We start from the raw sequence: 24,956 nt of genomic DNA on the forward strand, positions 1-24,956 counted from the left end.
TGGACACAGCACTACTATGCTTCTAGCACTTCTGGTATTATTTCCTCACTTCTGTATGCTTCTGAAGCGTTTGGAAGATCAAAAGATAGCTTGGCCACTATTTCATCAGAAGATAGACCTCATCCCAGAAATCTGAGCGAAGTCTTCACCCATTACTTGATTCATTGGGTAAGATCTAATTTGTTCGCTTGGTGCGTATCATGTATGTGAGTTTATAAAATAGTTTGTTGATAAAGGTACTAAACATTCTGAGTCTAAAAGCTGTTCAAAAGACATATATCCAACATATATCCATATATCCAACAAATACTGACTGCAACAGAAAAAAAATATGCCAACTTGCAAGTGAATAAAATATTTTGGGTATGCCCTTTGAGCTTTATTCCACAGGAAATGAGGTTTTGATAGTGTACTGCACTTATATTAATTCAAGGCACTAGTTCTTGGTGTTTTTAGTCCAAGTTTCTAGTCTTTCAAAGCCCAAGATATTTCAACAAAGTCACATCAACAGCATAGCAGAATTCTGCCCATAATGCAGGCTAAAGTTTCAGAACCTCAGCCAGAAAGATATGAATTCTTGGAGACAGTTGCAAGTGTATATAAAACCAGAACTATTCTGACATGCTTATACATTACTTTTTAGACTTAAAAAAAAAAAAAAATACAAAGCACCACTTAAAAAAAAATAAGTTTTATTGCTGTAATGTTATTAAGAGTCTATAATCAGCTTTTTAACTGTCTTAGTAACTATTGGACTATGTCCCTAGATCTACAAGTAAAACATAGATATATTGCCATTTTATGTCCTACCAAAAATAGATCTAGAAAATGTTTAATTATGGAAGATTACTTTGTAAGTTAAGGACAATGGGTAAAATATGAAGTTGAATTTGAGTTTAATAATGTAAGAAAAGGTAATTTAATCTCTGGCATGATCTATCGAATACTTAGGATACCCTAGAAATCATTTTTCCTAATTCTAGCTCTTCTGATTTAATAAAGATACTCTAAGATTCTATGATATGCTTTTCTTCATTCATAATCCTGCCAAGAAATAAGTTCACGTGAGCTCTTGAGTCTGCTACAACAAATGTTCCATTAATATTTAGTGTTAAAAGCTGAAGTTTTGGTTGCATTTCCAGATTTATTTATTTATTACTTTCCTTCACTTCAGCTTAGGGAGCAACTGAACTGTTTGGTTTGTTTGTTTGTTTGTTTTGTTTTGTGTTTTTTTTTTTTTTTTTTTTTTTTTGTATGGAACACATAGCTAATTCTCTCATGCTAATTACTCTGGCAGAGTTGATGCACTTACTAGCGGTGTGTAATGAAACAAATGATGAGTTCAACTTCACTATAAAATTACTTATACTCAGGACAGTAATTAGCAGACAAATGAAAGTTGAATTCTCATCTTCCGTGATGGCCATTAAAATAAAAAATGAAGTGCAAATGAAGGAAACATGGATAGCATTGAACAGAAGGAAATAAGGTGAAAAGAATACTACGAAAGCTGGAAATGGTGGGGAGGAGAGTTCGGGTGATCCGTTCTTAGTGCTTTTGCATTGAATACTAAAAGAGTTGTTTCCACTAAAGTCAAGATCAAATCAATACAGGAATGGTGTATTCTAAATTGTTATGGATTTATGGGAGCCTTACCACAACTATTCTGAACCAGATTGTTAAAGATAAGAGGGAGGGAAAATGAAAAGACCAGTTCTCCTTTATCATTTCTGTTTCATGCCATTGTTTAGGAAGACAAGAAAATGAAGATGGCATTCAAGAAAAATGGCAGTGTTAGAACTGCTTGGCCACTGAATCAAGACAGAAAATTCCTGGCTCTCTAATCTATTGTATGATCAGTGTTATGCTTAGACTGCATAAGCTGCAATATTTGCTTTTGTACTGAATGGTGAAGTCTGTACTGCACTTGGTAAATCATCCTGTCCTGTGCTTCACTCTGCAGTATTATTACACTTCTACTTCTGGAAGCACCCTAGGAAACAATCTGGTGGACTTCAGCACAAGGGTTATGCCAAGGAGAAGATAGGTAGTAACATTTTATCACAAGTTGTAATTACAGTTCCCTTAGTTCCCATACACAGAAAAACACTACTTGCTGAAGTTTTCAGCTCCTTAGGGTCATTCAGGCAGCCTTTCAGGTTCAAAAGATAGCTTTGAGGATATAACACAGGATGGATGACAACTACATTGAGCCTGATAACTCCTAGTTCTACTGCAGTACAGGTTCAAATGTGCATGTGTTCCTCAAAATAATAAAGCTCCCCACAAAGAGGAGACACTTTGGTTGCTGGCTGAAGTCCACATATTTTCTGGCTGTCATGATATTAAATCAGATAATCAGGATAGGCCTAAACTGTAAGGTAGAAGAGGGTCTACAGTACGGGTAAGAATACTGGTCTGAAAATTGTCCACAAGGTGAGCTGCAACTGCAGCTCCTTCTGTCTTCTGTAGAGGCTTGAAATGTAACGATTCAAAGCAGCAAAAGTTAAAATGGGATCCTTAACAAGGACTGAGACTGAGGGATAGGGGGAAGCTACTAATAGGTCAATTATGCTGTACAAAACAATTTTTATATTTTGCAAGAGTGAGTTGACACCAGGCTGACAAAGCTAGTACACAGCTGAGAAGTGGGGTCTATGCTGCACTTGAACTGAGGCCACCTGCTCCTTCCTAAGCCATCCGTAAGGCAGGACTAAGACTCTGCCCTTATGTGAAGACAGCCAGCCTTCTGCCTATCAGTACTCCAGAGAATAGCTTAAACTTTAAGCAGTAGGCAAACCTGGACCTGAGACTTGGGTTCTGCTTAGCTGACAGTAAAGACAAATACTGAAGGGACTAAAAGCGAAGATGCAGATGCCATCCACCACTTGATCTGAAGTTAGGGGGATGCAGATGATTCTTGGTTGAAAGCTAAATGGAAATCCAGCTAGCATCTAACTACCATAGTGACAACACCTATGCCAAAAAAAAAAAAAAAAAAAAGTTGGGTACTCAAATTGTAATTTTTTCACAAAGACAATATCATTGGGATTGCAGCTATATTCCTGTAACACAAACATACAACCATTCTGCAATAAGCTTACCTGAAATCCTTTTGGACTCTTGATTTTTCAAAGGAAAACCTAGCTTGCTTGCTCAAATCATATAGCTGTGTTGTTGGCTCTGCAGATACACCTTCCTTAGCTCCTTTCCTCCTGTCAGCAGAGACTTGATTCTTTGGAGTTGCTCTAAATGGAGAAGGCTGAAGAGAGTGTTCTCCTTGAGTATTAATAACATCCTGCAGCTTGTTCAGCTGTATACACTTGCTCTGAAGTTCCTTGGTGAGTTCTGCTATGACCTTAGTCTGCATAGCCAGCTGCTCCTGAAGCTCAGCAACGAGACTTTGACCCTCTTGCAACTCTTCATCTTTTCTTTTCAGCTCCTTTTCCAGTTCAATCACCCTGCTGCAAAGAGCATCAGCTTGCCCAGTCACATGGATGCCTAGACCTGGGTCCTTCAAAAACTTATAGTTGCCAGCACAACCAATAGAGAGGTTTGCTACGTGTCTATCTGGCTGTCTCAGGTGCTTGGGTTTCATTGACAAGTTTCCCATTTTGTCCAGAGACCTAGGTGCAAAAACACATTTGCAATATTAATTAGTTACACAGCCAGAAGTAAAATATTCTTGTTAAAGGGCAGGTAATTATTTATCTGGCAGCTAAATTTGAGGTAGACTGCAGTAAACATTGTAGCTGATGGCTTTCATTCTTCCCAGTCCTGAAAGCCAGAGAAGTACAGGGCAAAGAAGATGTGGTGAGTTGGTAGATACAAAGAAAAAAGTGGCTGTAACTTTTTGTTTGTTGAAGAAATATATAAGCTCCTTTCAGCCTAATAAAGAAAAAAAAAATCAAGAAAAGCAAAACAATCAAGAAGAAAAGTTCATGTTCTATTGTTGAATTAAGAAATATGCTAAATGGAAAAAAGAAAGGTTCTTTCATTTTCCCATTGAGGAATAGCTATTGATCATACAAACTCAACGAGCAGGTATGCATCTGTCTGGCAGAAAGAGCGTGTGACTTAGTACAGATATGGGCAAATAAAGTTTTTTTTTTTTTTTTTTAAAAAAAAAAAAAAAAAAAAAAAAAAAAAAAAAAAAAACAGGCATACTGACCAGGAAACAAGGATCTGGCAGGCTCATAAACTATCTCCAGCTGTGGCCACAAGGAGATTGCCATGAAAGGGTATCAACAGGACAATTGTAGAGCCTACTTGATTGAAATGTTGTTCCAAATTTCAGATTACTGAGGCCAACAGGCATTTTTAAATCCTCAATGGATCTCTGTTCTTTGTACTTGTCCTGTTTTCCCTCTAACCCCTGTAAACCTCATATCTGCAGAGACTGTGGCAAGGAATTGCATAGGTCTGTTGCTTGCCTGAAGAACTTCCTCCTGTTTGTCTTTCCAGCACAAAACCAGGTACAAATCAAGTTTAGGAGGAGCCAGTTTCAGAGAGCCTCTCTCCTAATCTTTTCTATGCTTTTTGCAAACTTTTGTCCTACCTTTCTGCCTTAATGTGTGTCTGAATTCTTTCCCAGAAAGAAGGGTTCTGGCTTAATCAGTCCTTCCTCATACAGGACCCACTCCAAAAGTTTCAACAACTTTGATGTCCTTTGAAAACAAATTGAGGGCTGCACACAGTTTGACCTGATGTACTCCCACCAAGAGCAGGCAGCTGGCATTGGTTCTGTAGCTCTTAAACATTAAAAGCTGGCTCAGGCTTGTTAGTGTCACAGCAGCTACTGCTGTTGAGGAATGATCAGCTTTCATGGAAAACTATTCCTCTCTGTTATCTACTCAGGAAAAGTGACCAGAAAAAAGAGCTTGGATTCCTGTTGGAACACTTGCTCTCCCAGCCCTTGTTGCAATCAGCAGCATTCAGTGGGTTTACAAAGTGACCTACCTTCTTCCCTGGACACAAGCTTTGGCATATCTTCTATTGTTTTAAGAGAAGCAAGGAAGCAATATCTGCTGCTTAGGTCAGAGTGTATTCTATCCACGCATATAGGGGGGGGGAAAACCTAGCACATCACTTTCAGTGGTCCAGTATTCAACAATCACTAACCCACTGTATGCCAGGAGCAATCTTGGAGCAATGTCTGTTTACAGATCCCACATGTGGACCACACCAGTGCCAGGTCACAGCTTGGTGTAGTTTGAGCCTACAGAGACCTCCGCTGGGAGAGAAGGAATGAGTTTAGGGCTGTATTGCCCAGGCCTTAGCACCACACAGAGGTTTTTCAAAAAAAGCCTGCTCAGGTTCCTGATGAAGCCTGTTAAATTGTACCTTGCTATAGCAGAGGCACACCACCACAGCACAGGAGACACCTGTCTCAGGTGAAACAAGATTTTTTCCCTTGGATTCCCATCTTTGCTTTATCAATATAGTGTTTTACTAAGTTTTATAGAAGTATTGCTGCATGGTGCTTTGGCTTGATGACAGCAGTATGCTGTTAATAAAGTTCATCACACATAAATCAGTACTGCAGAAGAGAATTTAAGCAACTTCCACATCAAGGTACCAAATCAACTTATCTCTGAAGAGGGATATGTATGTTAATGCCTATGGCTCAACCAAAAATCCTGTCTCAGCACGCAATAAAACTAAACTGTTTTGATGCATAATTAAAAATGAAGATTACTGGAAATATTGTTATCACACACAACAGCCTCCCATACTACATGCAGTAGCATTCACCACATTTCAAAAAGGCCATCGCAGACTTAAAAAATGACCTTTGAAAAAGGGTAGGGTGAATGCCTGAGGCACAGAAAAACACAGTAAGAAGATTGAATGCAGCAGCACAACAGGTTTACCAAATAAAGAGCTGATGACTCGGAGGTTAAAGTTTATAAAGTAACAAATGAACTAGAGTGAAAACACAGGAACTTCTCCCATCGCATGTGCAAAATTAATAGGCAGTGCACAATGCAGCAAACATTGAGATCTGTTTTCACACAGTGCCCTATATTGGCTGCTGGTATAGGAAACTCTCAAGGCGCATATACAACAGGACTCAAGAAAGGCCAGACGGGTAATTAATTCAGCACAATAGTAAGTAATTTAACAGAAAACTCAAAACATTACGCCTTAGAGGTTTGAGCAGTCTTCACCTGTAAGCGACGAGACAAAAAGAGAGCATCCCCCGTTCATTTCCTACAAAGCATCTCACATCCTCCGTGGGTCCATCACTGGCCGAGACAGGGCTGGGGAGTAGGGAGACACCAGACTCACCCTACCTGGAGAGGAGGACGCAGACCACTCGGCGGATTCAGCCCAAGCCAGTGCTGGGTGCCCAGGCTGCGCTGCTCGCAAACCACAGCCAGCCCTGGGCCGGTGCCTCTGCCAAGACCCCCGCGGCCTCCTCGCGGGGCTGCTCTCACCTGGCAGGCTCAGCCCGACGCCTCTGCAGAGCCGAGGTGGGTGGAAACGCCGCCGCCCGCCGTGCTCGTTGCCCGTCACGGGTGGCCAGGAGGTGCGGCGGGGGCGGGCGGGGAAGCGGCGGTGCCCGCCCGGGCCTCGGTGCTGAGGGGGCAGTGGGCCGGAGAGAGGGCCTGGCGTGTCTCACGGGTGGGCGGCTGAGCTGCTGCAGGGATCCCGCAGCCCTCGCTCACCGATCGGCTCCCGGGTGCCGGCACGCAGCCCTCCTGCCTGCTGCAGCCCCTTCGCTTGTCCACGGGTCCGTCCTCGGCCGGGCTGGAGCACGGCGGCTGCCCCCTGTTCCTCACCGGCTCCTGGTTTCACAGGGGTGGTTCGCTCCCGGCAGGTGCCCTCATGGTGCTTCCAAACAGCTTCTTCTCTTCGAGGAGTGCTGGCTCAAACGGTGCCAAACGCTGAGTGAGAGGATTTCACAACAGCCGAGGAGCTGCACACACGCTGCTCCTACTGGCGCTGTCAGGCAGGCTCAGTCTGACCCCAGGCTGTAGCCTCCAGGACTCTGGGTCTCCGATTTTCTCCTCTATACTTCACCTCTCCTCTTGGGAGCATCTTTACATTCACCTCAGATTCTTTTTTGTCCCACTCACAAACTCAGAATTGCTGCACTGCCCCTGAAATCCCTCTTGTTTTCCCTTCTACATCCTGACAGCCCCACTGGTGAAAAACCTCCACACAGGCATATCAATGACATAAATATTCCAAGCAACTCCATCACATGAGCAAATGCCAATTTCCCCACCTGTAAACCCCCCTTTGACTTTAACAGACATCCGTGTTCAGTGTGGCTGCTGCCTTCCCTGCCTGGGGTTGCAGCAAAGCAGCTCACGCAGACTAACAGGACCCCTCTGCAGAGAGCTGCACACATTTACTTACAATCTAGTTCTCAATTACAAAAGACAAAATTATAAACAAACAGTGGCTGTACATTTTGCTGCCTACTCACAACCTCCGAATGCCAATGTTGCAGTGATCAGAGGAGAAGCATTTGATGAGAAAATCTGCCTCAGCAATTGCTTGGGCTCTGAAAGTCAGATTCTGTCACATCCACCGAGGTGTACAGCAGTTTGTTAGCATCCTCTTTTCCTGTTGCAAAAGTGGATGTTTTTGTGGGAATCCTGCCAGGAACACACTTGTCTGCAGATACTACACACTTTATTATCAGAAGACTCAGTCAAGACAAAGGCCCTCCTACACTTGTTTCTGCACAGGCATGGAAGGAACAAGACTTGCTATTTTAAGTGTTTGCAATCACACTAGATGAGGTAACAAAAGCGAGGACAGCACAGTCCCATGCAGAGAAATGAAACAAGTAGTCTGTGAACAAACAGAAATGAGTGGCAAAGCTCTGAAAGGAACACACTGTCAAGGCCCTGAAGGCTCTAATAACCCTTAATGGCCCTGACCACCCTCACTGGAGCCCCCTCCCCACAGCCTTGGGTCCAGGAGCTCTATTTAAGCTCAGCCAAGGGTCTTTGCTCCTTGTTCAAGCCCCTTGATCCTGACTTCGTTCTGTAGATTGACTTCCTGGCTTGATCTTGGCCCTGGCATTTCACTCTGCCTTGCAACACTGGACTTGATCTTAAACCTTATGCACAGAATGATTTTTTGGCTTGACCTTGGATCTGCCTCATCACGTTGATATTGCCTAATCCTGCAGACTCTTGGCTGGACTGGCCACGATCTCTGGTTCTGCTGTGCTCCTTCACTCAGGTACTGTTGCACCGGGCCCTGGGCAGTAAGGCCCTTGCCCTGCTGGCTGTCCGATTTCTGCGACCCTTTCACCTGCCTGGCTTATGGCTCATGTTTTCTTAGAAAGCACCTCTCCTCTTGCTGTCCCCTAGCACAATAGACTACTGACTTATGTCTTACACATAACATCCTCACTTGTGTACATAGGAATCAGTTCTCAAAGAGCAACATACCCCAAGTTGCTTCAGGTGTTTTTTTTGTTTTGTTTTGTTTTGTTTTGTTTTTTTTCCCAGTTGACTCTCAATTTGGGAACATGTAAGGTGGAAAAGATATTACAAGGACTAAGATGGGGTGCAGGGGGAGGGTGGAAACACGCTCTAGAAAACTAACCTGGTAAAGAAATACTTCAGAGTATACAGAGCCAGCAATATTCCTAGAAATCCCAAGATGTTCTATTCTAAAAAATGTCTGGTAAGTGTTACAGAGACTCTTACTAGATAGCATTTCAGGGTGGCAGTATGAGAGGGATACAGCTAGGAATTCTTGGTTCAATCTAGACTCACAATGAACTTGATGTGGTACTAGTTAGTTCAAAAACTTCAAAACCTGCTGTTCTGGCTACTTATTCTAGCTTTATTCTGGGTTTTTCTTTTGCCTTTTGAGCAGGTTAGCACGAGTGTACTATAGCTTAGGTTTGGGGAGTTGGAGGTCATGCTGTTACGTGACCGGCTCAAAGGCGACTCACCTCAACTGAAAGTCACCAGCAATCACCCAGCTTTATATCCCAGAACAGATGGAAACTGAGAAAAATGCAGGATCTAGAGATCAGCACTGCAGGTTGTTGGGTTCAGCAGTCATAATGAGGTTCTGGACCAGCATGAAGCTGCAAAAATCAAACAGAGCCTTTTACAGATGATGCAAGTAGAAATCAGTCTATCAAGAGGTATGTCCTTTCAGATAAACTGTAATTGCATTCATGGGTCAAAGATGTTTTCACTGAGAAAGGAGAATTCCTCCTTCCTCTCCCCATACAGAAATGCCAAAAAACTACCCTACTTAAATGAAAATACCTATTGTAGTGTAACTTAGGTATGTGCATCAAGGACTGAGTGACTAGCTGTGCAATCTGCAATGATTTTGTTGTTGATCCAAATTAATTTCTAAGGTCTGGCTTCACAGGAGACAGATTTCTTAAATGGCAGCACAGAAGCAAAGCTCCCTGCCCAAAGGGGCTCCTGTGACAGTAATGAGAGATAGGAAGCGCTGGGGAGACCTGGTGATGGCAGATGAGAAGGGCCATCATGGGAAGCATGGGATTGTGTGGGGGTAAGGTGGAATAAACAGGAGTGGGGGTGGGGCGAGGAGAGAGGTATCCTCTGGACCCCCAGGTGTCAGTCTGGCTTCACAATAAGTGGACACTGATCTAGCAGCCTAACTGGTCACAGTGGACCTAGAGAAGACTCTAAAAGCCCGTACACAGCAAAGCCCTGCACTGTCTCTGGCCACCTTGAGTGTTCACAGAGCTATTGTAAGATGCCCAAACACCCCTCAAAGCCTCTGCAGAGGGATGTGTGAGGAGAGCAGCCATAAAGAAAAAATGTTGACAGAATAAGACGTCCACTAAAATACTGACAGAGAAAGATATCTGCCAGCCTCAGATCTCAGAGCCTGGGAACCAGAGAGCATCCTTGAGAAGTGTAGCTGGCATCTTTGAATCTGCGTGGGTACCTGAGAAACTAAGACATGCTGAGATTTTTGTGAGCACAAAAACTAATAAAATAAAATAATAATAAAAAAAATCTGTGATAAATAACCAGCCTGGGAAAGCAGAAATCAGCCTGGCTATTGGCTGTTCCAGGTGGGAAAATAATTTAGCCTGGCTTTCTCACAATAAAAAGAAGATAGAGTTGAAATTGCTCTGAAGCAACTTGGTTTTCACTTGCAATTATTTCCTGGACAGCATGTACTAAAAGAACACCAGTATTGCACAAGCCCTACAGTCTATAATTCCCACTCAACTATTTGCAAGCCTCTGGGACAGTAATAAACCGGTAAAGTATAATGGGTATGTCATAATTATAATCCTTTCCATTTGCAATGCTGTCTATTATCAAAAACTGGATCAAATTTACTACCATAAAGTAGGGAGGAGCAGGAACTTGAAAATATGGAGCTTTAGATTGTGCCTTGCTGTTATAAGTTGACATTTTGAAACAGAACAAACGATGTTACTAAATATATCTTCCTTGCAGATAAGAATGAAATGGTTGGGGATTACAGATTAGTAATGCTATTCTTCCTTTCTGATTCCTAGACGTATTTGCTTTGTAAAAATGTTGTTCTTAATTCTGTGGCTAGTCTGCTGAATCAGTAATTTAAAAGGATGGCTTTTTACCAGGACCAATAAACACATCATTCACCAGTTTTAATGCCTGAAACAACATGAATTAAAATGTGTTGTCTTTTTAAAAAGCAAGTGCAAAGTTCCTCCAGAGCCTCCTGGCATCAGAATCCTTATGTGGTGCTATACAGAGATGGCATTTGTTCCTAATGTCCTTCAAGAAGCAACAGGACTCATCTCAATATAAGAAAATCAAGACCTTTAAAGTTATTATGTTTTATCCCTGGTCAGCCTTTCAGAATTGCAATTTCAATACTGAAATTATTTTTGTGTGCGTTTTCTGATACTTTTACATGGTATTGCATTTGGAACTGGAAGTAAAAATGAAATGATCTCCTCTGCTTAGGATAAGTATTACAGAAGAAATACTGTCTCAATTTCAACAAGCCTGTATTTGACCCAGCACTTACACTTGAAGTCAAAGCTTCCCAAGGGGGTTGTATCTTGCTGATGTTTTCCAGTTTTAGACACATTACACAACCTTAATCAAGTTACGCTACCCGATGTTCTTTGCCATGGAGCCTGTGACAATTGCCTGTGTCATTCCTCCCCTAGCAACCCATAAGATGCAGCTTTATAACTACACAACAGTAGCCTGCCTAAATGCAGTGTGTGACCTTAACAATGGTGATATGATTAAAATGCTACAAGCACATGCTCAAGGCAAATATTCAGCTAGTAGTTTTGTTACATAGGACATCACTACTCATGACCATTAACAGGGGCAGTGAACATATTTAGATTCTGCTGGGACCTGGAGGCAAAATCAGATTGACATGGTGGAGCACTAAAGTCACTGTGCAGTGGATATAGAGACATGGGACAGCTACATTTTTGAATCCTGTGACCATGGATATCATGGGACAAATCAGACTAATTAATCTCCCCAAAAGCTCCCACAATTGACATGCTAATAAAAGACTTGAGACAAGTTCTGTGATAAGCATACTACTCCAGCGCTCCTCAATAGTGTGATTCTTCAGGCTGTACATCATTTTAAGCACAAGAACTGGCTGACCTGAGTCAGGAACGCCACCCCGTGCTACTGTACAGGCTGTTGGTTCCACATGCCTTTCACACACCTTGTCAACACCTTTGAAACCACTTTTTTTCTCTCCCCTAAGCACACAATGGCTACTACTTCTCTATCTCACAAAATAGTCTACAGTACGCTCTTTCCCATTCAAATTCTTCGTTCAGCCTCCCTGTGTTCCCTTGAGCAGACACAGTCTTTTTTGTGTTAATGTTTCTAAGAAAATAAATGGAAACAAACAATAAATATATAGTCACTGAGGGTGGTTCAGTGCAGAACAAAGAGACAATATACCATACCTTGCCAGCCCTGAGGCATTTATAAGCAACAGTAAAAACCAAGAAAGCTAGTTTTATTTCCAGGTTGGGAGAACAGCATTTGAGATTCATAGAGGAAGCTGAATATGCTAAAAACAAAGAAGAAGAAGAAAAAAAAAAAAAGTAGGAAGTAACTGAGTTCTGTGAGTGGCTCTGCCCTCCCTTTATCCAGCAAGGCAATTCAGCACGTGGTGCTCTGAGCATGGTTTACAATCTCACACGTGTGGCTAGGTGCCCTTCTGCAGTTAATGTGAGCAGGGTGCTGCAGGAAGGTACCTGAAAGCTATGAAAAAAATTCCCAAGCCTAATAAGATACCATAGAAAAATAACTGTGAATTATAGGGACCAGAAAAATGGGGAGCTAGAATCAGAGATAGGCTTGCATGTGACAAGGGAGATAGAGACATGACATTTGAGATGTCTGCGAGACAGTGGAATAGAAAAACCACAATTTATAGCTCATAAAGAATATAACTGTACTACATCTGCAAAAAAAGGCTAGCAGAATTTAGGGAGGTGGCATATTTTTCTCAGATGGAATGCACTAGGCAGGCACGCACTTAAACATTTTTCTGTCTTGAATTACATGTATAGTTGTTTTTTTTTTGTTTGTTCGTTTGTTGTTTTTTTTTTTTTTTCCTGTGGCTTGGCTGTATGACTGTATACTTACCATGTCAACCTTCTTCACTGCTCTGCCCAACTCCATCCCTTTATCTGGACAAACTGACTCTTGCTTATGACCATGCATGGTTTTTCTTCCTCTGTGATGTGACAGGCCTGTTAGCCTGAAAGGAAAAAAAGAAATAAGTGAGAGGAACATATGGTAAAAATGTCTTGCTGGACCCATGTGAATAAACAAGCAGCTGGCTATCTGTGTCCTACAGGAGGTCACAGAAGCAGAGGCAGCACAAACATTAAATAAATAAATAAATAAATAAATAACAAGCATTTGCACTGGAACTTTTTAACTGACAGTGTGAGAGACCTGTCTATTTCTTTAACTCAACGAATTTGAGAGCATTTCTTACAGCAGTACAGATAGAAGTGTACTTAAGATTGTAATTAAATTATATTTTATCTTTTCATTCATGCAGTTCATTTAGATTTTTTTTAAACATATGTGTGTGCCTATAAGCCCCAGGGGTCAGAGGTGGAGGTTAACTCCAGACCTTGAAGACTAGAGAAGTAGAGTGCTCCATCTGCCAGGGTAAAAAAACATGAACAGTACCCCCTAATACTGATGTTAAACGTGTACCACGTCCTACACAAAGGCTATCTGGAACTCGACGAACTTCACTTTCCAGGCCCTTTGAGGTCCTTTGCACTTCCGCTCCCTGACACTTGGTTCTCCTTTCCTTTCCCCAACTGTTTTCTGGAGGCTATATTTCATTTTTCTGTTCAGTGCAGACATCTGGTGCTTGAGTTGGTGACAGCAGCTGAGAAACTGTAAGGAATAGACTAGGATAGGACAGTTCAGTTGGAAGGGATCTACAAAAATCATCGAGTCCAACTGCCAGGCCACTTAACAAATAACCAGAACTTAAAGCATATTCAGGGCATTATCCAAACGCCTCTTGAACAAGGGCAGCTGAGCAGGATCGTGGTAAATGGAGTCAAATCCAGTTGGAGGCCGGTCACTAGTGGCGTTCCCCAGGGCTCGGTGCTGGGGCCGGTCCTCTTCAATATCTTCATTGATGATCTGGATGAGGGCATTGAGTGCACCCTCAGTAAGTCTGCAGATGACACCAAGTTAGGTGCGTGTGTCGATCTGCTCGAGGGTAGGAAGGCTCTGCAGGAGGATCTGGAGAGGCTGGACCGATGGGCCGAGGTCAACTGCATGAAGTTCAACAAGGCCAAGTGCCGGGTCCTGCACCTGGGGCGCAATAACCCCAAGCAGAGCTACAGGCTGGGAGGTGAGTGGTTGGAGAGCTGCCAGGCAGAGAAGGACCTGGGAGTGATGGTTGATAGTCGGCTGAATATGAGCCAGCAGTGTGCTCAGGTGGCCAAGAAGGCCAACAGCATCCTGGCCTGTATAAGAAACAGTGTGGCCAGCAGGGCCAGGGAGGTGATCGTCCCCCTGTACTCGGCTCTGGTGAGGCCGCACCTCGAGTACTGTGTTCAGTTTTGGGCCCCTCGCTACAAGAAGGACATGGAGGTGCTCGAGCGAGTCCAGAGAAGGGCTACGAAGCTGGTGAGGGGCCTGGAGAACAAGTCTTATGAGGAGCAACTGAGGGAGCTGGGGTTGTTCAGCCTGGAGAAAAGGAGGCTCAGGGGTGACCTTATCGCTCTCTACAGGTACCTCAAGGGAGGCTGTAGCGAGGTGGGGGTTGGTCTGTTCTCCCACGTGCCTGGTGACAGGACGAGGGGGAATGGGCTAAAGTTGCACGAGGGGAGTTTTAGGTTGGATGTTAGGAAGAACTTCTTTACCAAAAGGGTTGTTAGACACTGAAACGGGCTGCCCAGGGAAGTGGTGGAGTCACCATCTCTGGAGGTCTTTAAAAGACGTTTAGATGTAGAGCTTAGGGATATGGTTTAGTGGGGACTGTTAGTGTTAGGTCAGAGGTTGGACTTGATGATCTTGAGGTCTCTTCCAACCTAGAAATTCTGTGATTCTGTGATTCTGTGATCTTTTATCTTACCACTTGGCTTAAGGGTAGAAAAACTAACTGTATTCGCAGCAAGGATTTGTTCTCCTGCTTGCTCCTCCCTACCTCACAGCTCATCTTTGTCCCTCCTCAAGCTATGGGGACCTGCTGCTCCCAGATATTGAGGGACAGCTGGCTGTGCACCCCCAGGCTGTGGGCTCCTTCTGCCAACACACATCTGCCCAGAGAGGGACAGGGGTTGCTTTGGCCTGGACTTAGTCTGCAGAGCAAACAATACCTGTAATGAAATGGGGGGAAATATTTACCCTCTGTGAAGTATTACCACATCCATTGAATCTTCAGTGGCTGCTGGCACTTTTAGGATCTGCAATAATCTGTATTTTTATCCCTTTTTTTGCACATCACCCAAGGCAAACTGAGGCACATCTAATGAATTACCTGACCAGGTGGAAGACTGGCTCTGCTCCACAGGCAACACGCAAACATATACTTGCCCATCCAAAAGGAAGAAGGTGGTGGGGGGATGCAGATAATGCAGAAAGGATATAAAAACAACAAAAAAAAAAAAAAAAAGAAACAACCCACAGATCAGTATAATATTCCTCATTCTGGGAAAGCACTCAGGAATCAACAGAGAGCATTTCTTCAATGCTCCAAATAAAGCTCACTAAGTTTCCAATCAAGATGACAATTACTCTCTGCTTCTGCAGGAGAGCTACTCCCAAGCAGGCTTCTCCTGTGGTACTCATGTGACCGACCTTCTTCAGAAACATTTTTAGAGTCGTGGACCCAAAACAAAAGCTCACCTGAGCATTCTGACAATATAAACATATTCTTCTGTAAAGGAATGACTGTATTACAGAGTTTGAAGAATCTTAACTGCTGATTTGGTCAGGACACCTCTATAACGTGTTTCAAGCAGTTCTGGATAACCACATGACAGTATTTACAAACATCTAAAAACATACTTTTTAAAATTCCATCAGAAGAGGCACCACAATAGATAGCGCTAAGGATTTTGCCAGAAACTGAGGATGTTTTCATAGGATTGACTACGATTCTGCAATTCTCACTCCACTGAGTGTTTGTGCATGCTTTCTCATGTTTGGTTTTTCTGAATTTAACTGTTGTCTTCAAATATTTCTGGAAGCAAATCCGATCTTTCATAAATGAAGCTGTTGGCATCACTGTGGTTACGAGAAGCAAAACACCAAGTCAGCTACAGTGCTCTGTGAACAGGGAAGTCCAGAGCCAACAGGGACAGCTGCTATATTAGAGGACAACTTCCTAAGCACCATGACAATTAATCAGGATAAATCTCAATTGCAATGGATATCATTGTCCAACATCATACTTAAAGAAGGTGTCTGAGGAGCCCAAGCCCCCATTGAAATGCATATGAAACCATCTTAGCAAAAATGCTCTGTTGCCTGCTAACATAATAAATCATTAGTTTCAGTTCCAACCTTTGTAACTGAACCAACCTCTTCCGGGAATTCTCACACACTCTCCTCAAGAGCAGCAAGCTGGAATGCATCTTCTCACTGCAGAGAAATACTCACTTACTTGGCTTCATGTAATATTGATAGAAGGAGATGTATGAGCAACCCCAGGAAATAAAACTCTCTCCTTATCCTCAGGAGACGACAACTCTGCCAGCACCACGCAGATCTACCTGGAGATGGTCCCCACACACAAGGGACAAATTAGCTTTTCTGCTTTGCTGACTCCACCATCCCCACATCACACAGCATCAATAGTGCAGCCAAACCCTTAAGCAATGTGCAAACAGTAAATCTGCAATTAAAAAAAAAAAAGGCTCAGAACCAATGGCAGATTGTGGTACACACACAGAGGCATAAGAAAGCAGATCATAGCATGAAAAAATGCAGAAGTAAATTTTTACCAGATCAGGTATTTATGCTTTCTTTTCCAGACATGCTCTGTTCAGCAAATGGAGGATAATTGAACAGTGCTCTCAGCTTCAACCTGTTTGAAAAGCAGCACAAGGCAGTAAGCATCTCATAGCTGCATTTTGCAGACATCTCTACAACCTGCACTGGGTGACACTTTTGCATCTCTACAACCTGCACTGGGTGACACAGGCAGCAATGTCTGCCTTGAGAATGTGCTCTGAAATGAGTCTGACCGGTTGTAAAAATATTGCTTTTTGAATTTGCCTTTCTCCCTGCGTTTCTAATAAGCAGCATCAAAGCCTCAGTGGCTGAAAATCATAAACAAACTGGCACTGGGTGTAGATTAACAACTGGCTTTTTTTTTTTTTTTTTTTTTGGTGTATGTTCATTTTATGTCAAGGTTTCAGCTCCAACCTTTTTTCTTGATGTAACTTATCTTTTTCAGTAAACTTACCATGTAAATGTCACAACAGATCATTCAGTGAGATTGATTTCAGTTAGTGCTACCTGCATTATGTACTTCTAAATTGATAAATTGCTACTCCGAACAAGAAGCTACTCTGAGAAATATCCTTTTAGATATTTCTCTAAAGAAATATCAAAGCAGATCAGAGGTACTAGAGAGGGGTAAGAGAGAAGCTGAGCTATCAGCTGAGTACAGCCCATTGCCAATGCAAACCGTTCTCCCCCAGTATCCTTTCACATCAGCCTCTGGTCCCTGACCGTGATAGCCCATTGGAGGGCTCTGCCTTGAGCTTTGATGAAAGCAGGGAAACAGCTCGGGCTCTGCATATAATTCTGTGCAGACTCTGCTGTACAGAAGGAAAGGCAAAGGCCACTTTCCATTGCAACAGGTATATTTAGAGAACTCTGGGAACTTCTCTGCACCTAATGCTAACTTATAAACATCCATAAGGTCATTTTGCTTGGGTTTAAGACCTCATGCAAACAAAAGGATGAATTCTGAACTTGCAGCCTCATCACAGCTCCCCTCACTTCAGCCTCCTCAGAATCCTTTTTCCTGGAAGAGAATTATAGTTTGTTAATTCATGCTATAGACAGAAGTCAGCAGGCTTTCTGCACAGTCTTAATCATCTGGGTGAGATATGAAGATGACAGACACATTCAGCCACGTTTCAGAATCAAGCTAGAAAACCAAAGGAAGGGAGGTTTTTCACTCCCAAGTACCGTCACTGTCTATCGCCTTTTCACCACAGTTATAGCAGAGAATATTTCCACAGAAACGGGACTTTCTCACAGCTACAGTCAGACTTCACTGAACTTTCACACGGTACTGGCAACGCTGTTTCCCATTAATTGGAGTACCACACTACTATGGGCTGCTGTAAATCTGGCTTGGATTGTTAAACTCTGCTTTACTGTGCTCAGCTTCAGGTGAGCTACTTCTTCAGTGCTTTCCATCACTCCAGCCTAACCTGCCACCAGGAGTAACGGGGTAGACAACATAAGGCAAAAATGTGACAGTTTAAAATGGAAAACAAGAAATACGTCAACTCTGGAAAGCACAAAGGCTTCCACTTGGTCAACTCATTTACTCCAGAAGATATCTGTGCTGCTCTTTAATTCATTACATGTTCCTGGGCCTTTTCATCTCCTCATGTTTCACTTTTGTTCCCTCATTTTTGTCATTATGTTCAAACTGAAAATTCATCTTCCTAATGCTTCCAGGTTTTCTAAGAAGCAAGATTTTCAGGAAAGTGTAAATACAACAACATTGGAAATCCATGGCCAGAACTAAAACAAAATACATAGTTTACATGTAAGAAATCTAATCTGAGAACTGTAACTGAGGTTGTTAACCTTCAGAAGTCTTTATGACAGGTAAGCTATTTCCCAAAGAAGAACATAACTTCTAGACCTACATTTGGACCATGGGGGTGAAGTGATAGATCTTTAAAAGAATATGCTCACAGTTGTGCATCTGCATAAGAAACACAGCATCTGAGCATGCAAGGGATACACATTGTCTCAAATTCACCTTGTACTCAGTTCCTAGAAATTCAGAAGGGTATTGTATAAATGCCGTAATTTCAATTGTTTTCTCCAAAACATAATTCAGTTGAGCAGATCTCTGTGGATCTGTACCTTTTTCTTCAGACATTTGAAACAGTGATATTTAGTACTTCTCCTTTATCAGTGCTCCTGTACCTTGATTTTGCCCGCTGTGTTAAGAGAAAGCATGATCTGCTCAAGCCAGGACACGAGAAATAGCTCCAGTGAGTATAGAACACATACTAAATGCTCCCAGAAAGAGTGCTTCCCATAGGAATTAGCGACCAAGTAGAAAAAGCTATTTTTAGCTTAAATACACACTTTGTGAAATTGCTGTTTCTATCTCCTCAGGAGAGAGCAGCCGACCCAGTTCTCAGGCAACGGCAGTTTTACACATTTTATAATCTAGCTGACAACTGGTCCCATTTCAGCCGTTTGTTACATACACCCTGACTAAACATACACGCACAAACCAGTATAGTCATGCAAAGTATATGCTCCTTCAGGAAACAAGAGCAGGTTTACATGCTAAGGAAATTTACCCTGTTGAAATAGAGGCTAGAACTCGATCTCCTTAGGTATTTCAACAGCTGCAGGGGAAGAGACAAACTCACCTCCCAGTCCAAGTGTTCGTGCAGCTGACTGGTACTTTTTCATCCAGGGCTGTAAAGTTTTCTGCAGGGCAGAAAATGATGGCACTCACGATGACAGCTTTGTGCTGATTAGTCACATAGCTTCCTGGAGGTGAGGCGTGCAACCCCTGAGATTCCCTTTCTCCAGGTGATTTAAGCATGGCTTTAAGCAAGCTGTTGTACTGTTCTATCCTTCCATCTGCCTGGAGGTGATAGGGAACATGATGTACCCACTCTTCTCCACTCTCTTCAGCCCATTCTTGGGTGATTTTGTTTTTGAAAGGATTTCCAGTATCTGAGTGTAGCTCAAGTGGTATTCCACAGTGAGAGATATCTTTGCTTATTCCTCCTAGGGTGCTACTCCAGTTTCCTTTCCCAGCAGAAACCTCCCAGTCACCATGATGATAGCTGTGCCTGGTGTGGGCCTGATGTGGCTCCCACATCACATCTGTGTGTTCAAGTTGGGCCAACTGGTCAGCCTGGTCTCTCTTCAGACAGGTTTCTCTTCCCGAATTGCCTCTGAGACAGGTAGAGAAGGAAATAATACGCTCTAAAGACGATTACAGAAGAACAACTTCTTACAGAAGAACTTCTCTCTTTCTTTGTTGGCATTGTCTGGTTTTGGCTAAGTGAATGCAATGATTATGTTATAAATGAGAACAGGTGCAAACAGTTTTCACTATATCCACTGGTTAGTTGTAGTGTTTTGCTACCTCTGCTAGCCTTACTTTAGCTGTGTAGTGAAACCTGGCAAGTGGAACTTTTTTTTTTTACAAGATAGAGCCTATTATTCCTTACAAGAGGAGGGAGAAAAGAGCTACATCTATTTGTTTTAGTAAATGCTAAAGAAGTACTACTTACACAAGACCCAGATCCTTCAACATATGATGCATCTGGAAAGGTCTTCAAGCTCTCCCACTGATAGCAGTAGTAATCTATGTAGTAATCTGTCTTTATAGGGTTAAGGACTACTGCATGCTCCATCTGCTAAATGGGGCATCAATCCCAGCGATGAGATGAAGATACCCTCTGGAGATACCCAGTTCTTTCCAGTCTTGTAAAATACATAAACAAGGCATTGTTTATGTAGTAAGGCATTGTTAAGGCAAATTTAGGCATTGGAATGGGCTGCCCAGGGAAGTGGTTGAGTCACCATCCCTGGAGGTCTTTAAAAGACGTTTAGATGTAGAGCTTAAGGATATGGTTTAGTGGAGGACTTGTTAGTGTTAGGTCAGAGGTTGGACTAGGTAATCTTGGAGGTCTCTTCCAACCTAGACGATTCTGTGATTGCTTTCCGGCCTCATCCAAGGAATCATCACTGGATTTTTCTTCAGAAATTACTCTATTTAAACAAGAAGATACCTGGACTCTTCCAACGGCAGCATAGTTGCCGGAAGACTTCTCGTGCTGGTGGAGCATTGCCTTCATCACACAAACCTTGTGTGAGTAGGTTTACTGACAGCTTTACAGGAGCAGAGTGACGGGGTACTGGCTGAAGGAAGCAGGGATGTGGTTCTATTTGAGAACTGCTTCATCAATGTAACTAGCCAGGCTCATTTAACATGAGGTGTTGGATGTCATTAGTGTAGAATCACTAAACTGAAGCTTGGGAGATGCATGTTTAAATTATGGTTTAACTTAAATTATCTAATAAATAAATCTGACATGATTTATTTATTATAGATTATTTTCATTTGAATCCATGCAATGTGTATTACCATACATTGTTGCTAACATGAACTAGTTCAAATCATTATCACCTGGGCAAGTCATTCAGCTCCCCAGTGCTGTTACCCAAAATGGGGAGTACGCCCCCGGCCTCTTACCAGCTGTCCTGCTTGCTGTCCTCCCCGGGCCCTTCTTGCCCATTCCAAGGATCATACCTGCGCAGCAGCTGTGGGGAGCTGGGAGCAGGTCATGCCTGCAGTCAGAGCTGGGCTCAGGGATGTGAGTAAACTCCACTCCTGAGGATGTGTAACTGGAAAAGCATAGTGCTTGAACTGGAGGGATGCTTTGAGATTGTGGGCTCAAATATCAGAGCATAGCACAGAGGTGACATGCTTGTCTGACTGGTGTTCAGCCAGCTGGAGGGGCAGAACAAGCTCGAGCCTGTCTGCTGATGGATATGTGGATGACCACTGTCCAAGCGCCTTGCTGAGGGGCACTCCTGACTGAGCCTTTGAAAGCTAAAATTACTGATAAAGAAACCTGCAGTTCTTGAATCAGTAAAATAAGGACGCAAATACAAAGAAAATAAAGCAAAAAAGTTAAATGTTTGACACACAAAAATGTAGTCTTCAGCTACTACACATTTCTTACCCAAGTCTTCGTTTTATTTTTAGTAAAAAAAATAAAAATAAAAATAGAAAGTGAAGCCCTAGAATAAAACCCCTGACCACAAAGGGGTCTGTTTCCTTTTGCAGGGTTTACACGTTAATGACAGCGACCTGCATGGGAAAGAGTCTGCCTTTTTAATGGGGAAGCTTCCCAAAATTTCCAGGAGACTATATTCGAAGCAATTGCTTCACCAAGAACAAATTCAGAAATATATGATAAAAGAGCATCTTTGCCAGCAGGAAGGTGACTAGGCCTTCCAAAGTAGACGAAGGTAATGGGACAGAAAAGCACTGGAGCTGTTTGAGGAAGCACCTTCACCCCCAGGGCCACAGGGCTAGTTAGCACAGAACAGCAGCTTCACTACACTACAACTTCACTACACTACAGCTTCACTACACTACAACTCAAAACAGCCTGTCTGAAGAGAGGTGGGATTCACTGACAGCCACCCTGTGTTCAGACCAGTCCGGATCACGAGTGAGCAGCCAGACCACCATGTCTTGGCAATGTTGTGTGGGACCCTTCTCCCTACTATCCGTGAGAACAATAGATAAGAAAATAAATGACTGGGGAGCCTAGGGTGCAACCTTGCCCTGCTACATAAATGGTTGTAGCAGACAGTTCAAGCTTGGCCTTTGGTGAGAGTCTTTGCATGCTAGATTTCTCACTGGTAATGGAGGAAAGCTGTGCGGGAAGCCAGTGCATACTGGGTTTCCAGAATTGCTCACACAGGAAGAGAAGCAAACCAGACTTCCCACCTGCTCTCCGTCCTCCTCTAGCCACTGTGCTGCAAGGGGGGCTGAGTTGTGTTGCAATGCTCTCATTCACCCTGTTAGTAGTCCTCACAGCTTCAGCTCAGGCCCAAACAGATGCTAAAGGGGAGACAGCGTGATCTGATGCCAGACAGTTTGATGTGTCAGAGCTAGTGTATGCTCAGGCTCCAATTCAGAATTGTTCTGTCATGTGCATTATCAGCACTGCTTATCATAAAAAGAACTAATTTCTTTTCTCTGTCAGACTTAGCTAAGATTTAAAGCTGCATTTATGTCGTCTGTTACACTTCATAGCCATCTGCAAAAGAAGCCAATTTAGCTATGAATGATATTTCAGTGCCTCTGAATTCTCAGTGGTACATTGTGCGATACTATCTCTTTTGCTAATGCACTGAATTTTGCCAGGACTTACGCTGTTTAATTTACATAAAATAAACTGCTTCCTAAGATATTTGAAGAGACATACAATTTAGTTCTAATAGTAGGCTGGGAACATTTAACTTGCTAGCAAATCCTTATGAATGATAACTTCATGATGAAGACACAGGTTTTTTTTACCTTTCTGTAAAACAGAGGTGCTTTTGGGAGGAAAACGTTCACATGCCCTGAAAGGTGGATCTTTTCCAGGAAACTGCCTGAGGCTGCGGTACAAATCCAATGAGAATTAAACATCATCATAAACTTTACCAAGCCTATTTCCTAGACAGTCACATATATCTGAGCTTTTACCTTTAAACAGCTACTTTGTAATTGGACTAAAGCTAAAAAAATCAGCAATTCAGCTAGGACACTACAACCTATTTGGTGTCACTGTAAAATACTCAGATATTCTGGAGATGGGGACAAGGTAAAATGCAAAACTGAAGAAACTAATACAACCAGAGCATGAGCAGAGCCCTTCTTTCTCCCTGTAATTTTACAACCTGCTGAGTCACAATTGACAGATCCTGTCAGATACTAGGAATAGACGAAGAGCAGCTAGATGTTGGGATTCCCACTTGCTCTAGAGATCACCATTTTGGATTAGTTTAAATTACATTTATGTTTGGCTCTTCAGGTAAAAGAGCCTTGTATGCCAAGATAGATTCACACTGATAGGGTGTCACACAAAAACAAGAAATAAAATAACTGCTGGTGCCTTTCCCCACTGTTCAAACACTCCCAGCCCTCTCTCAGCAGTGAGGTCCTTGCCCTCAGCCAAAAGCACGCAATGAAAATCCCTACCAAAATCTTTGGTAACCAGTCACTGGAGAGGAAGACTTCACACCCAGGACCGCTGAGGCATGATCTCTGGAGCAGCTGTGTTTATCTCATCCGTGAGCCCTCCCAAAAGAGTGGTGCAGCCAGTCCCTGCTCACACCCAAACAGGCCCTGCAGCTCTGCCCAGGCATTACCAGGCCCACCTAAACCACAAGAACCACAGCTGTGCACTGAGCTGCGGAGAGACTGGGGAGCCTTCCTCCACCCCCAGACCCTGCAGGAGGGTGTCCCCTTGTGCAGTCAGCTCTGCGCTGTGCTCAGGAGCTGGCAGAACCCAGCTGCAGAGGGGACAGGGGGTAGCGGGGAATGGGAGCCGCAGAGAAACTTCTGCTGCAAAGTTTTACCTATGACATGTCAAAGATGGGGAGAAGTGTGCATAAGGATTATCCTGCGCTAAAAATATCAGTTTAATGTTTTCTTTGTTCTTTTGTTTTGGGTAGGAACAAAGACTGCCAAGATTACTTCTGCTTTGCTACTGTGTGCATTGGCTAGAGCCTACTTTAGTGGAACCTCAGAGGACTCGTAATTAATTTGTCATGACCTCGAAAAATCAGCCATTTGGTGCAAAAGGCCAATACTGAGGCCAATGTCCAGCAGCCATACCCTTCACTTGCTCCCCAATCAGACAGCATCAGGATCAGGTGCTAGAGGTGTGTGTCAGGGTTTAAGCGACTTACCAAGAGTTATGCAGTAAATCTGACCAGCCTCAGAGATCGTGACATTCTCTTTTTCTGAAGATGAATCTGATCATCCCTCTGGGAAAAAGGAAACAGTTCAACCCTTAAAATAATCCTCAGCCATTTACTAAAGCCCTTTGATAGGTGTTACCACTTCTTGATAGCGTTTCCACCACAGCTTTTTTGACAGTGGCTGCCACAGGTCAGTGAAAGCATTCAGCTCCTGAAATTATCCATATTATACTGAATTATCTGGATTATACACACTAAGGCAGGAGTACCTTCAGCAGTTCAAAATGTTCATATAAAAATTGGTAGGTTCCAAATTATTACCACTATCATCATCACTCAGTTACATCAACACCAATGGTGCCACCTGAGACAAAGCAGCATCTTCCTGCCCCAGTCACTGGACATGGCACACCTAGGAGCCATGGTTGCTTGTACAAGAGCCTTTCTCTGGTACTGTACCGGCCGTCACATTGCTGACTGTAGTCTGAGCCCTGCAGGGCAGTCCTGCACCTCTGCACCCCTCCTACAACAGGACGCACAGGCTGGGACAAGGCTTGGATTCTCCCCTTGGCCACAAGCCTCCCCCCAGCGTCAGCTGCTGAATGGGAAACCAGTGCTGGGGCAGCTAACAGCCTCCCACCAAGGAGAGCCTGTGCCAACATTTACAGCCATTTACACCAGCTGGGCAGAGCTCTCCAGGCCCAGGGAAGAAGCGAGCTGGGACTGAGGAGCCTGGTGGATGTGAGAGCCCCAGCAGCCTTCCCAGGACACAGCCCTGAAGAGACAGGCTCTGCA

At 43.2% G+C, this 24,956-nt stretch overlaps 1 protein-coding gene across 7 annotated transcripts in view; it reads right to left on the bottom strand.

Moving 5' to 3' along the window:
- The window catches only part of PRKG2 (protein kinase cGMP-dependent 2), a 35,318-nt gene extending 22,620 nt beyond the window's left edge, over nucleotides 1–12,698 (bottom strand). The window contains exons 1-3 of one of the 7 annotated variants that reach the window (XM_035325893.1): nucleotides 12,606–12,695; nucleotides 6,570–7,578; nucleotides 3,105–3,626 (exon numbers count right to left, since the gene is read on the bottom strand). In XM_035325893.1, the coding sequence (XP_035181784.1) occupies nucleotides 3,105–3,613 (509 nt within the window). In that variant the 5' untranslated portion in view covers nucleotides 3,614–3,626; nucleotides 6,570–7,578; nucleotides 12,606–12,695. The other 6 variants (XM_035325898.1, XM_035325894.1, XM_035325897.1 and 3 more) reach the window with 6 other exon arrangements.
- Between the last annotated feature and the right edge of the window lie 12,258 nt (nucleotides 12,699–24,956).

The sequence above is a fragment of the Oxyura jamaicensis genome, chromosome 4, assembly GCF_011077185.1.
Source record: "Oxyura jamaicensis isolate SHBP4307 breed ruddy duck chromosome 4, BPBGC_Ojam_1.0, whole genome shotgun sequence".
Classification (NCBI taxonomy): domain Eukaryota; kingdom Metazoa; phylum Chordata; class Aves; order Anseriformes; family Anatidae; genus Oxyura; species Oxyura jamaicensis.